A 15,801-nucleotide genomic window follows, 5' to 3' on the forward strand; every position below is an offset into this window, starting at 1 on the left:
TTCCGTCTGTACCTGTGTGCTCTCATGTTCCGAATAACCCAGCTTCCCCCAAATGTCTTTTTGGTGTCTATATCTACGCCGGGATCCTGAGTCGTGGCTGATCCTGTTGCTGCGGTCCTGTGTCCTGGATCCTCTATCCTGAGTTCTGGATTTGAGTCCTGGACTTCGAGTCGTGGCTGAACCTGTCACTGCGGTCCTGCCTGACTCTCATCATACTACTTCCCTGAAGGCTCCCACAGGATTGTTGACATCCTCGTGGATTCATCTTCTTATTATAGACACATGCATTTCCAAACATTTGGTCTACCTATGCTGTAAAATGTATTATCTCTTCGATTTACACACGGCATCTATTGCACGTCTGTCCGTCCTGGGAGAGGGATCCCTCCTCTGTTGCTCTCCCTGAGGTTTCTCCCATGTTCCCCTTTAAACTGTGGGGGTTTTCTCTGGAAGTTTTTCCTTGTACGATGTGAGGGTCTAAGGACAGAGGGTGTCGTATTGTCATACTGATATTCTGTACAAACTGTGAAGTCCACTGAGATAAATGTAACATTTGTGATATTGGGCTATATAAATAAACATTGATTGATTGAAAACCTATAGGACACACTACAGGAAAAGGACCAAACAAAGAAAAAAAGTTAAAATGGGAACTATTGATACGCAAAATACCAACCACTGCACTAGTCTCATATTTAGATACATTGTTTTTGAACAAAAAGGTCATCTGAAAGCTTGTCTTGGGTTGTTGGACATGGATTGATAATATGCATGATCAATATGCCAATCAGAAATTGGCACTAGGATTGGCAGGAAGATGTATGAAAGAACAGGAAGGAAAGAATAGACGAAAACAAAAACGATGACTTCCTTTAGGAAATGGTGCATTTCAAATGTGATTCCCTGTATTGGAAAATAACCTTCACAAAATATGCAAAAGATAACCTTATGCAAAATAATCAAAGGAAGAATGGAGAGCACTGTTTGATATGTGGTCAGAAAATGTGTGTGTAGCAAAACAAAAGGGTAAAAGGTCACGGTTCTCAATGTTTTGAAGCCTAGACTCCACACAGTGAGTAAGGCACCACACAGCTGGTGTAGACTTTTCAGCAGGGGTTTTGAGTCTACTGACAAGATGCAGTAAGCCTTTCTACACAAACCCAGAAGCAACCCATTTCTATCATCAAAGTGATGGTTTCTCTATCCTTCCTATGCCCTCTGCCTAATTGTGCAAAGGGCAGCCATACGAGATCCTGTATGCTTTTATAGCCAGTTCTCATTTAAGGGATGCTGGGCCCCGGCTACTTATTTACCATGAAGTCTTGCTCTGAGCTAATGGCTGCTGACTGCTGAGAGAACACGTGGTTAGTTTGCGGGGCCTGAGGCGGCGGCAGCAGCAGCATCGGCCGGTCCTTCCCTCCCCTTCCCCTCTTCCATCGATCCACTGTGACTCTGCAGGAGCCAGATGAAAACCTCTCGATATGATTTATGGGATGTCATCTGCAGGGGAACCGGCACAGTCCCCTCCCTCCCCTTTCTGCATTTGATGAGGGAGTAACATGCCAGAGGGTTTAACCAGTTCCCCTGGGTCTTAAGGCCTGATGTTTTACCACAGGGACACAGAAACTAGCTGGCTTTGTAGTCAACGATTTACATTACAGTGGTATTCCAATTACCATTGATGGATTGCAGAGTTGCTGGTAAAGCGAAGCAAAGACTGTCCGTTATTGAACGAACTTAGGGGATAACGCAATGAAATACCCCAAAATAAATGTGTTAGGTCAAACTGATTATTATGTATTTGCACGTATAACGTAACATAATTTCTCTATTTATTAAAACATATATTAATAAGGATTCATTAAGCGTGTCGAGAGCAATGTTAAAACATAGATTTGGTCAAGTAAGTAACAAGACGTATTGCTCCGTGATTTTAATATTTGATTTTGTTAATTAGTGTAATTATTATTGTAAGATAATAAGTCATGTTCCATTTCTTGTTTTTTGCCCTTAAGTATTACACATTTAGACACATATTGAACCAGACTACCATGGAATTAATGAAGAAATGACAACACATGGCTAGCTTAGCATCTTACTAAGTACTTAAGTATTAATTAAGGAGCCATGAGTAACCGCCAAATGTTAGCGTATTTGTTTATCTGTGAACAAACACACATTCATGTCAGTGTGTCCCACTTTCCTCCGTTTGCACTGATGGGAGCATTAAGAAGTAATTCTGCAGGCTTAATCCACTTAAAATGAGGAAGGTTTTTTTTTCAAGGATTCTGTCTTAAGGGTGCCCTATAAAAAGGAAACAAGTAAAAGGCCTCAGGAGACTTCAAGATGCAATGTTCATTATTTAAAAGCATGCAGGATAGAAGAGGAATCGCCGGCGAGAGAAAAGGGCAAGGGTGTGTTAGTATGTGAACATATTCAGCTTCATGTGGTGTGGTGTGTCCCTGTGGACAGCGAGCCAGGGCTGATTTTTTGATCTGCTGCCCAAAACCTTTTCTGCTCGTCTGCTTTCCTCTTTTCCTCCCCTCCCTCCCAAGCAGGACGTGTAAAAAAAAAAAAGAGACTTAAAATCAATGCGGGAGGAGAAGCAGAGGAAAGGCGGAGCAAAGAGAAAGACAACCCTGGAGTGCTGAGGCTAGCAATGTCATGCCTGACCTGACCAACATCAATCTACCAGTGATATAAAGAGGGATACGTAAAAAAAAAGTTAATATGCAAGTTTTTTTTAACAATAAATAAAGCCATAATGTTAAAGCTATGTGTATATTTAATTAAAGGGGCCCTTTTATGCTAAAATGTCTTTATTTGTGTCATACTGCCTGTGCTGCAGCACCTTTTTTCACCCTCTGTCTGAAACCAGAGCCCAGTCTGCTCTGATTGGTTAGCAGGATGGCTCTGTTGTGATTGGTCAACCACTTAGAGATGTTCCACCCTTTAAGCCTATCAAGTACAATGTGTTGCCCAATTGAGTAGTACATAGTGATGTCACTTTGTCACGGAAGTAAACAAAGGGAACAGGGAATAGCCCAAAAAGCATAAAAGGGCCCCTTTAAACATATTCCCACACCCTCACTCATATTGTGTTATGCTGATGATGTTACGTTGATGCTTCAAATTAAGGAATGAACGTCACTATTTTACACCTGTGTGACATTTCCAGAGAGTGCACTGTACACCAAAAAGACAGTGTGTTAGCGATTGCGTGCGACTCTCTGTATTATGGCACTTGTATTTCCACAGGGTCGTATAACACAAAAAACTGTAAAAACAAGCTGTGGGGAAATGACTGTATAGTGCTCTATACGTGCCCGAGCAGCTATAAGTGGCAATGACGGGGTGCTGAGGGCTGTGGTGTTGGAGTGGAGAGGCGGAAGGAAGGAAGGCAGGAAGGAAGGGTGTTGAGCTGTGAGGGGCTAAAAAAAAAAGTCCAGTCGAGTGATGGAAGTGCTGACAGATAGGCCGAAATGTGTTAGAGTGAAGAAAAAGTGGAAATCAGTGGCTCCTCACTACACTGACATGAACACTGATGTGCACGTAGACAGCAAGAGAGGCATAGAAGAATACAAATGGACATACACGTTGATATTGATTCTCCTATGCGAGGTGGGGGATTCTTTTCTAGCTGAATTGTACATGTCAAAACTTGAGTTATAATATGTGCTTGTAAAAAATGCTCTTTCTGAAGACTTGTAGTTGTTTGAGGTCAAACCAAAAAAGATTTCCGCATAGGAAACTTGATTCTTACAGCCTTCTCTCTGTGAAAGGTTATGGCTTTGTGCAGCTTAGATATAGAAATGAAAAGACAAATGTGAAACACGCTTTAAGATAGGCAAAGAGAGAGTGCACACGCCGACAAAATGGTAATTTTTCTCTTTTTTTTGGCTAACACAGAGCCCCGGCAGACAAAAACGTCCGCGGAAAGATCTGAGATGAGAGAAGAGGGTTCTTGACGGTAAAAAAAAGTATGAAAAATAAAATATCACCTAATCCTTTTCTTATAAAGCCCCTGGAAACTGATTCAGTCCTGGCCTTTGTTCTCTTGCTTTAGAACACCTTGAATGGGATGTAATGTGAAAACCAAATTGAACAGTTCTTTGACCCACAATGGAATATTTTAAATATTGTTCCCTTTTTATGCAACACACACACCCCCTTCATATGCAATTTTTAAAGTGTAAAGTAATGAACCTGCAAAATAATTAAAACAATCACAAGGCATGTTTTTCAAATTAGGTGAACTTTCCATGACTACTCACCCTTATGAGTAGTCCTAATTGACCGTTCGCTAAACCCTGACACTGAAAAGTGATTGTCCAATGACAGATTAGCAACGGTATCTGGGTAGGCCTGTCAAGCTTTGGATTACTCCGTATGTTGACAGGGTTCTTATTTTATACGAGCTAACTGGAAACATTAAAAAGTCATTTCCAACCACCTCCTACCTGCCAGCTTGAATTCAACCGAAAAAATAGACGGTGACTGGCGAGAAACTAGAAGAGAATTTTTCTGCCCTTGTCTGAAATCAAGGAGCACGGAAAGCTTGACAGGCATAGCAAAAGTAACTTAGGCGATGGTGCTTAGCGAACAGTCAATCATCTGTTCATTCTGCACACTGTTACCCACTAAATCCCTCATCTCCCAGCCTCCCCCTAAATCCTCCATGTAATAAAGTCCACTCACCATCCTCTGTGGGCACGTAGACGTTGAGGTAGAGGCAGTCCTCGCTCTGGTTCTGGATGTAACCCGCCGCCACGTCCAGGTTGTCCGTGAACCAAACGGGCAGCATAATCTCCGGGAGCACGCCGTGGACGTTCTGAGGGCACACAGGGGCAAACTGGGTGGCGTTGCGGATCTCCTGCCAGGATCCCGGGGCTTCGGGTGGCTGGAAGCGGCGGTCGCCGATGGGTGCCGTGGCGTAGGGGACGCCCAGGTACTGCTCTACAGGGCCAAGGATCTCGTTGTTCAAGTCCTTCTTGATGCCTCGGATCTTGCCGTAGTTGGTGGTGACTATGGGGTTTTTGGAAGGGTCCATCTTCTGGCTCGAAGCCAGGCTGCAGAGCAGGATGAGGCCGAGCACACCCATTAGGCACCAGTCTGTCATGAGACTAAGGGGTAGCGTCCTGGACAACAAACCCCGTTGCCTTTGTTTACTTCGAGCAAGTGGAAGAGGTTGCATGGTTGGATGCGTACTGTTCAGCCAACTGCTTATAGTCTGTTCTGGAGAAATACAGTCCTTTATATGGGATTATAACCACCAGTCTGGAAGCACCCCTAACCCTAAAAGACCATGTGGAGCTTTTTTGAAGGTTTGATCAAGACCAGGAGTGCTGAGTGAGATGGAGGGCAAAGCAGCTGTTGGGGGAAAGAAGGGTCCTCGGGGTGTCGGAGGAGGAGGCCTGACCTCGGTGTGGGTGCCAGGTCAGTGTTGGTTCAGAGCAACAAGGATCCGAAACGCTTCCCTAGCCATGGTTCTGTTTCGTTTCATCCCTATTGGTCCCCCATTATCCAGATTGTTTTCTACAGCTGCGGAATCCTGCAAGAGAAGAGAAGGAGGATATTTAAAGCACAGTGATACATAAGAAATAATAGTAAGAGAGAGAATGAGGATAAGAGAGAATATAGTTTATCTGAAGCAGATATATTCCATTCGATGTTGTTGGAGGAACATTTTCCTTTCAACTGTTTCCAAGTGAAATATTGTTCCTGAAATAAAAGCAATGAGATGAAAAGCCCTCTACAGACAGCATTGTAGTGATCAAGTCAAAAATACACATTAAGGGAACATTTCATGTGGTGATCAGTGTTGGGTGTAACGCGTTACAAAAGTAACGGAGTTACAGTAATGTATTACTTTTTGCTGTAACAAAGTAAAGTAACGCATTACTAATGAAATTTGGGTAATATACTACCCGTTACAATTCTCAGTAACGCAGTTACAACACATTTAACCCGAAATTAAATGGTGTTTTGTTTTTTAAGAATTTACCAACATAGCGAGACATTTCGACACCAGAGAAAAATTGTGCGGGTAGATTAGTAAGCCTGGTGTTTACCCTTCAGGCTCATCAAGATCGGGTTCCCTGATCAGCCTGTCGGGTGTTCTTTTCCCCATAATGACCGCCTCGCTGCACATTATCCCGCTTATTACACGGCCATATACTAAACAAACTACAGAGCCCATTCCGTGTTCCTGTTATTGTTTACTTCCTCTCTGCCTTCTTCTGGTGATTTATCTGACGTCCAGCGCTCCGTCTTTTAACCTCTTTTCCTTTCTCTTTCTTGATCCTCCTTAGCAACCTTCATTATAGTCCTTGACAGTGGTCTGTACTGTATTAACAACGTGTCACATGTTAAGAATTTACAATCAGAATCGAGTATTCAACTAAGCCGTGTAATAAAAGTTGTTAGTAGCCTTAATGGCCTACACAGTTGTTATGCTATACTAGGGCTGTGCAATTAATCGTATTTTAATCGCAATTACGATTTTGGCCTGCCACAATTACGAAAACAACATAATCGTAAAAAACGATTATTTTGCTTTGCTAGGTTGTGACACTGCAACATATTTGATCTAATTAATTTTGGTCTCATTTATTTGTATTTATCATATTTATATATGTTTAGTAGCTTGTTGAAGTGCGCTCCAAAATATTTGTTGATCTTGTTTATTGGTATTTATTATTTTGATATTATTTATTTAAATGTAAATATAAATGTATCTAATTTATTTTTGTATTGGTTTTTCAGTTGAATTATACGTTCAGGGAAATCAACAGTTAAAAAGATACTGTTCAAATTATTATTTGTATTTGTTTTAAAGTTCAATAAATGGATGTTTTCAAAGTCAATGAATAATCGTATTTAATAATCGTGATATCAATTATTGACCAAAATAATCGTGATTATGATTTTTGCCATAATCGCACAGCCCTATGCTATACCACATCGCCCTTCACTGGATTCTACCAGTCTGTTGTGGCCAGTGCACTCTTCTTTGCTGCGGTCTGCTGGGGGGGCAGCATAAGAGCCGGTGACACCAGCAGGATCAATAAACTGATCAGGAAAGCTGGGTCTGTCATCGGCATCAAGCTGGACCCTTTGAAGCTGTGGTGGAGAGGAGGACACTGAACAGGCTGTTGTCCATCATGGATAACCCCCCCCATCCTCTCCACCTGCAGCTGGAGAGTCAACGGAGCTCCTTCTCCAACAGACTGCTGCAGCTCCACTGTCTCAAGGACAGATACTGGAAAACATTCCTGCCCACTGCAATAACACTGTACAATAAATCACCTCTGGCTGGAAGAGAACTCTCTGCTCCATAGCTTCTCTTGGAATAAAACCACGTTGTACATTTTACACATATATAACCTGTTCAATATTTAATATTTAATATTAATATTCCATGTCATATGTTTATGTATATATATATTTGTATATATAATATCTTGTCAAATTCAACATGTATATTTTCTATTTTCTTTTATTTTCTTTCTATTCTTGTTTATTTTCTCCCAAATTGGGATCAATAAAGTACCATCTTATCTTATCTTATCTTATCTTATCTTATCTTATGTATAATGAGCTGCACTAAACTACATTTTAGCATTTAAAATACCTAGCCATTCTTTTGAGGTTATTTTGGTAAAGTAACTCAAAAGTAATATAAAAGTAGTGTAACTCATTACATTTCAGAGACAGTAATATTGTAATGTAACTTATTACTTTAAAAAGACAGTAATAAGTCATATGTACTGTATTACATTTTGGAAGTAACTTGCCCAACACTGGTGATGATCAACATGTTTTGGTCATCATTGCATCACAGGTTGAAAAAAAACACAGTTTTCCTGCATGTAGGAAATATCAAATGCAAGCTGATTCTACTTCCTCTGGCTTTTGCTACATAATCTAACCCATGGAAATGTCATGTTTACTCTATTTCGAGTGCACATTTCTACATGAGCAGTCTTACTTTTTATGCATGAAACCCTAAATTGGACATGTTCACCCTGTCCTCAATTGACATGTATGAGGATACGCTCCAAAACCTTGTTGTTGAACTGTGTTTAACCTGCCAGCTTACCCCTAACACATCTGAGCAGGGAGCTAATGTAGTCTACATCAAGTCTTACTCCAACAACCCTGCTTCTGATGCCTCAATATTTATGGTTATTAATTTCTTAAAGGCTTTCAGCGCCGCTTCTGGAGATATAAATACAACAGACTGCATGGACGAGGAGTGGAGGCTCGAGATAAGGGTGAGCCTTTCACTGCCCAGTAAGGTCAAAGGGCAATAATGTGCGCATGTAAGCAGCTTAGGACCAGGACCCAGGACCCTTTCGGGCTGCATGCATAGCACAGAGTCTCACACACACACACATGTAAGCCTTAATTGACCCGCACTGTACACTCAATGAGTTCCCACACTGTACACTCATTCATGTAATCTACTGCGGAAAAGTGCAAATCCTCATGTCAGAAATGCACGGCGCATGCAGGAGATTATACCGTCATAACATTGTTGCGTGGTGTTATGTAATGGTCGGGGGCGATCACCCTTGCAGTGATGCAGACAGTGCAGAAGAAAATAAATCCCTTTTATGTTCTCACCCACTCTTTTATTCATGATATCTGATTACAGAAATTCACCGTTGATCTCTTTTTTTTACGTCCTGTCTTGCTTTATCACCACGCCATAATTGTCCCATTCGAAGCTATCATTAACCGTCTTACTGCATCGCCAGCATCCATTGAAGCGACTCTTTGTTTTTATTGTATTTCTCACACTCTCACACTGCCAATAAAGCCATTTAAAATGTGAAAGTTAAGTGTCCCGAGGCATGACGACAGGTAATTAGAGTGTATAGGCTCATGGGACCAGTCTCACTCACACTGATGTAAGACATACAAATAAGGAGGCTCATTCAATGTAAAGTTTCTAATGTACAACAGGCTCTTAGAGGGTGCTCCAGTTTGAAAAAAATGTGGTTAAGACACATTTGCGTCCTCTCAGAGAGCGGTAATTGCGAGCGAGTGCAGTGTAATCGCTCATTGTGTTCTTTTGGTACAGTGCGTTCAGCCCAAATATATTGGTGGCTGCCTTTGTTCCTCTCAGTGTGGACGTTGTCGTTCTACCCACGCAGCCATGTGTGTGCCTGGGAGTGTACCCTCTCGTAGCGGGAGCGGGCAGCGCGGTGTGGGCTCTAATGAAACCGCAGAGGCCGGCGTGCGTTGCTCGGCGCGCAGGGACGAGCCCTCCAACCCACGCACATTTACCATTAAACTTTCATCCTCTAAAAACACATGAAAAGGACTGGGAGATGGGAAGACGGAGATGAAGAGAGAGTGGGAGAAAAAGCAGGGTTGCATGAGAGATGAGAAGTAGACATGTTCTGGTGTGAATGAAAAGCGTCCCTGTGTTCAGCGGAGACTCTTCAGAGTTTTTTTAGTAAAAGCCACATGAGGTGCTTCTTCACTGACCCCTCGACCTCAAGACCAGGCAAAGGAGAGGAAAGGCCAAGATATGCCAGAATCCTTGAATTCAACATGCTGGCGTGCGCATTGAGGGACCTCCAGAATTCCAGGGTGCATCTGAGTGTTTAATTGCGTATTGGCTCAATTAGAAGGCTTAATTGGTCCAGCTTTGCAGTTAGCAGTGGGAGAGCTTAAGTGATTGATGAAGCAGAGAGGGAGAAACGAAAGGGGGAGGAGAGCCATGTAGGAGATATCCATTGGAGTGTGTGTGTGTGTGTGTGGTATTTGGAATGCAGGTAGCGCTGGCACTCAGAGACACAGAGTTAAAGGAGCAGGTTCTCCCGAAAAAACACCGTATCTCAGTGCACTCACGCGGAACGATGGCACACATGCATGCTCATGTATGATTCATGTCATCAGGAGAATGTTTGTTCCGCTCCCCCGGGAGGGAGTGAGGACAGGAGGAGGAGGAACACACTTGTCGTTCAGAGGAAGACCACGAGTACAAACCTCATCTTTCTCTCTCGCACTTTCTAATTTAAATGTGTTCCACTTCCACGAAACCCTCTTGGGGACGACGCGATACAATGGATTCTATTTTCAATTCTTGACCAGCCTGTTAACTGCAGGCCGTGTTGCTACTGGGCGACTTTGTATCATTGTGTATGAGAAAAAGATGCAAAACAATGGTAAGAAAATGTTCTCCCATGACTAAATATTATTCAAATTAGGTTCTAACTTCGCCTTGAGCTGACATTTCTATTCACAGCATTGTAAAATCTGAAGCCTCATGTTTTAGGAATCACAGGATTTAAACCTGTAGCCCTCATATTCTGCAACCTTTTGTTGCTTAATGTGTCTGTTAAATTCCAATAATTGGTGCAGTCATTTTCTTTTTATTAGGCCCTTAGCAAGCCTGTAACAATGTCACCATTGCTAAGTACTGTCGACATCCCCTCTGCTGTTGCAAACAAAAAAGAATGGCGTGGAAAAGAAGAGAGTCGACAGTGAACGCTGAGCATATTACACAGAATGGACAGCTAAATACGTCTCAGTGAGGTGGAGAAGAAAGAACAATGACTGATCTGTCAGGAGTCTGCAACTTCAGACACCATTTTTCCAGCATCCATTAAAAGGAAAGTGAGGCAGCTTAATGTCTCGTGAGCTCGCAAGCGCAGCGAGACAAAGCTTGTTTACAAAACCACGTACAATATAGCAGCAAGTAAACAAGTCAAGTTACATTTGTTTACAAGAAAGCACATTGGAATACTATTTTTGTCAATTGCTTTAGCTATACTTAAAGGAATAGTTTGTTATTTTGGTAAACTCTCATTCACAGTCTTACAGAGCGAACTGAGAAGTGTTTATTCATTCATTCAGAATGAACATGTAAGGTATTCTATGTAAGAGGCACTGGTAGGAGAATTTTGTCACCATTGGACAGAGCGAGGCTAAGAAAACCTACGTTTTAGAGTTTATGCTAAGCTAAGCTAACTCTGTCCTGGTTGTATATATTATTTTTGCCACTAGGGGGCAATCTACCATCAAAACACTGACATATTATTTCCTATGGCAATTAATTTCTGTAAACAGTTGCCTTACCATATATCCAAATAAAGATAATATCTTTAGGAAGTCGATTAATAGAATAAGCATTTTTTACAAAATGTGAAAAACATTGCTCAACGTAATACTTTTCCATTAAAATATAAATGATTTGCAGTGTGGTAATTATGCAAGGGCAGATTTATTTGACCCAATTTGGAAAACAGTGAATCCACAGTGGAGAACTATCACAATAAATAGGTCACCAAGTGCATTGGATAGATGTCACCTCTGAGAGGGAATACAAGACAAAGTAAGAAAAGTCAAACCTGAATTTCACCCAGAAAAGACTTGAAGCCTAAAATATACTTAGTTTTAATATGAACTGCTTTTCATGTGTGATTTTATTCTCCGTCTCATTAGTTATAAAAGGACATCATATTGCACAAATGATGAGTGGTCCTTTATTCTGCGGATCCCTACTTCAAAAACTGAGACAAGGCTTTGATGTTCTTGCCACGAGGGCGAGAGCTGCTTCAGTGCACTTATTTAAGACAAGAATTACATAAAGAGCTTATGATTCCATGTTTTCAACGCTTTGTTATCTCTAATTGCTGTGAGGGGTTTCTGCACCACTTGTATGTGATGTGAGAGAGTCCTATCCTATTAACCTGCAGATCGTCTTCCATGTGATGGCCATGTCTGTGCTCATGGTGACTGTAGTGTGATCAGTGAGTGTGATTTCAATGACACCTCATTTGGGAGGAAATAAACGCACCCTTTGTGTTTCTATATCCTGGGCGTGGATCTGGATTAGATGAGGTTGTGTAATCGACTCATGTATACATCAGAAAGGAAACGGTTTTTGTGCATGTAAATGTTCTGCAAAGGCTAAAATCCCAAAGTATTTTTTTTCCATTGGACCCCTTTGTTTACTTCCGTAACATAATGACATCACAATGTAACACTTGCACTTCTATCTGCTAGCGCTCCCACACATTGTACGCGATATGCTGAGGGGCGGGACATTTCCAACACCTATAAACCGTTGACCAATCACAACAGGGCAGGCTAGCTAATCAATCAGAGCAGGACTGGGCACTTTTTGAACATTAAAGAATGCAAACATGTCATAGAAGAGGCATAAAATACAAATATGAACCTGAACATTTGCATAATATGTCTTCTATAAATTAAAATTGATCTTTGAAAGATTATGTATACACAGCCAAAACTAAAACTGTCTAAAATTGTCCATATTCTAAATATAGACTTATTATATTAATCTTCTCAATAAAAATCTTTGGACCAATCCAAAACAGATCCCCAAAACAAACCTACTAAAAGTGGGATCCAAAGGGAACTAAAGGACAATCAGGACCAGTCTGAAATACACCCAAAGAATATTAGACTGTATTTAAAGCACAATGGACTGAAACTGAGCCTATAACAGAACACTCCATTATTTAAATATCAGTTAAAAAAGTACCCAAAGAATGTAATTTTCCAAGCACTTCACATCTCACTTCAAAGAACCTATATTTCCTCTTGCAATGATAATGACTCACCACTTTAACAGTGTTAACGATCCACTCGATGATAGATATGTACAGTATAGGGAAAATGTTAGCTGAGACCCATGGCTACGGACACATTCTGCCAGGTAAGGTGAAAAACTAATAACTTTCTCCTTTTTTATACTCTCCTCATTCCAAACATAGCTGTTCAATGTGGCTCTTTTGCTAAAAAACTTTCCCCAGTTTTTCTCCAGTGGGCAAATCAGCCCTGGGATCAGAGCCTCGGAATCAAATCCATCGCCATTCTGCCACATAGCTTACCGAGCACAATCTAAATCCCACCACAACCAATTCCACCCAATTCTACTCCAACACAGCCGCAGAAACACCCACTAAGACCTCCCCTGTAATTGCTTGCCACCTCTTCCTGCCTTTTGTGTTGCCGGTCAGTCTGTCAGTGCACTGGGTTCAACTTAATGATAGATAATAACCCAACTTTGCCAGGGTGGTGGTGGAGTTCACTGCCTGGAGGGTGCTGGACGAAGGAGTTACTGCCATAAAATGATCTTGAGGGGTCCGTACGGAGAGAGACAGATGGACAAAATCAGAGCATGTGAATAAATAAACTGCCAATCGACGTGGGTAATCGCAGAAAAAAGCAAGAAGGTATACAGCCCATTTACCATGTCAGTGTGCAGCCGAGCACACACATGCACACACAAAGACATTACCCTCATTATCATCTCGAGCCTTTCAAGGTCTGACGGTATTTGATTTAGCACAGCTCATTTGTTTGCACATTTGCTAATTAACACATCAAGGCAGAGACACGGAAATTGGACATTTGCACGTCGATGCGTCCACGTGACTGAGTGTGTGTGTGTGTGTGTCCGTACACACATGTGAGGTTGTTTGGAGTTTTTCTCAGTATCTCCAGAATGTCACAGTGTGTGCTTTTATCTCTGTGACAGCAGTTTGACGTGTTGATCGCAAAATTATTTTCGAGGGCACGGTAGAGTGGTTGCTGAGTGGTCGGACAGAATAAAAAGGGGGTTGTTTCATCTCTGCAGATGTCACATTAATGCCATTGGATGGGGTTGGTGTAAGTGTGTGTGTTTGTATGTTTGCCATCCCGCTGACAGCCGCTGTGTGCTGCGAATAGAACGACCCGGCGGCCAGGTCATTGCTCACTCACGCTCCTGTCAATGCCTGGTTTTTTTGCGGGTAACAATCACCAGATTCAGGACACGTTTCAATACATGCAAAAATGTCAAGGGCGGACTAATCAACTTATAATTAGCTCTTCAGATATATTAAACAGCAAAATAAGAAAATAAACAACATCTGAGGAAGCTAACCATCCTTCCATGATATTACACATCATAAGTTTCAATGTATTACATTTTCAAATTGTGTATTTTTAAGTAGCTTCAGAAATTGTCTGCTGATTTACTGTGAAAAACCTAATTACTCCAACGCAAATAAAGCTTTCAAGCAACATTTTTGTTATTAACCATGACTGTTATGTGCTGGCTGCACTCTAACAACACTATTAATTCAACAGTTTTGTAAGTATGGCTATTAAGATGCAAATGCTGCAGTCCACAGTCTAGCTTATACATAAATAAGCATGGTTTGTTTTACTGTAATCAATCAAGACACAATTTAATAAAGGATGTTGAGTTGTGGATACGGTTAAATTAGAATAGGGTGGATTTGAGGTGAAAAGAAAGGCATCTATAAAGAGTAACCAGCCACATATCACACTGCCGTACACATGATGGATAGTTTACTTTTTTTAAACTGGGAAATCAATGCAAGATATATACTTCCCTAGCTCTGCGAGAAGCATATTTTGTAGCCTTGAGTTGTTAGCCTCAAGCCGAGATGAGGCCCGGGCTTCAGAGGTCTGGTAATCAAACGTATTTCTAATACCACACGCTCAGATGTTTTCAACCCCAACTTCAGGCAACTTTTTCCACATATGCAGTAGTAATCCTTAAGACCTTAAAACAGAATCAGAAAATGTGGCCTTTACATATAGGCAACGTTCTGTTTTGAGGACATCTAGATTACACAGGCTTTGCAAGGCTATAGGACATGTATTTTATATAAAGTTCTTAACACATGTCTAATTGCGCGTTACTGCAGTAAAAGCAACATTTTACAGACACCAGAATACCAAATAGCTATTAAAAGAATATTTGGAAACATTTTGTATGCCCCACAAAAGCATAAAACGTTCCTGTCGTTTTGTAGCAATCCGCGCGGACTGTACTGTTTCTATTCAGCCTCTCTATCTGTATACATTGTCTTCCTTCCCTCCACCCCCAGACTCTATTCACGCTTTATGGAGCCTAGACTGGACTGACAGTGGAAGAGAATGGGCTGATAGACTGCCAGCTACAATACAGACACAATGGGAGGATGCAGAGACAGAGGGAGGAGGAGGAGGAGGAGGAGGAGGAGGAGGAGGAGGAGGAGGAGGAGGAGGAGGAGGAAGAGGAAGAAGAGGAGTTTAGGAGCTGACAGTGGACTTGTTGACAACACAAAGATGTGCATAGACATCAGTGCTAGGTAGCGGTGGTGTAGTGTGTGAAGCGAGGGGTGTTGGGGTTGCGGACCACCGGAGCGCAAAATTGGAAACAATGTGTCGGCAAGAGTTAAAAGCAAATATTTACAGGGCTTTAATTTGCATGGGGAGCAGTGAGTTTCCGGTGTGGGTCAGCGCGTCTACAGGCTGCGGCGGAGGAACACGGAGGGGCACGGGTGGTAATTAGACAGACAGTGGTAGATTAATCACAGGCTGACAGTGCAGCCTCGCAGACACACACACACAAACACACTCGCAAGCTATTCGCAGCCCCGTCACTTCATCTGGCTCGGCTGGCAAAATACTCCGGACGTTTTTCCTTTCCGACATCCAAAGAGGAAGAGTGTATCAGACTTGGACGAGTCAATTCTCTCCGCTATTCCTTTAAACACACACTGGTAAACACTCCCCTTCCATCGTGCTATAGTAACCTGCTTCTTAGTGCAGTGATAACGTTTTGTTGTAGGCCGACACGCAAGTTAGCATAAAATAACAACGTTTATTTGTATAGCCCAATATCACAAAACACGTTTGTCTATGTGTGCTTTAGAGATTAACAAAGATAAGTAACAACATAAAAATCCATACAATGTAGGACTCAGGAGGACAAACATAGGGTAAATCATCAAATCGCAAATAGTCCCCTTTGACAAA

The 15,801-nt window shown here is 41.8% G+C and overlaps 1 protein-coding gene across 1 annotated transcript in view; it reads right to left on the reverse strand.

The window, feature by feature from the left end:
• Positions 1 to 15,801, reverse strand: part of nlgn2a (neuroligin 2a) — a 191,532-nt gene that overhangs the window by 115,291 nt on the left and 60,440 nt on the right. Inside the window, exon 2 of the mRNA XM_034136426.1 lies at positions 4,699 to 5,551. Coding sequence (XP_033992317.1) covers positions 4,699 to 5,194 — 496 coding nt within the window. The 5' untranslated portion in view covers positions 5,195 to 5,551. The remainder of the gene's footprint in view (positions 1 to 4,698; positions 5,552 to 15,801) is intronic.

This window comes from Trematomus bernacchii, unplaced genomic scaffold (assembly GCF_902827165.1).
Source record: "Trematomus bernacchii unplaced genomic scaffold, fTreBer1.1, whole genome shotgun sequence".
NCBI lineage: Eukaryota > Metazoa > Chordata > Actinopteri > Perciformes > Nototheniidae > Trematomus > Trematomus bernacchii.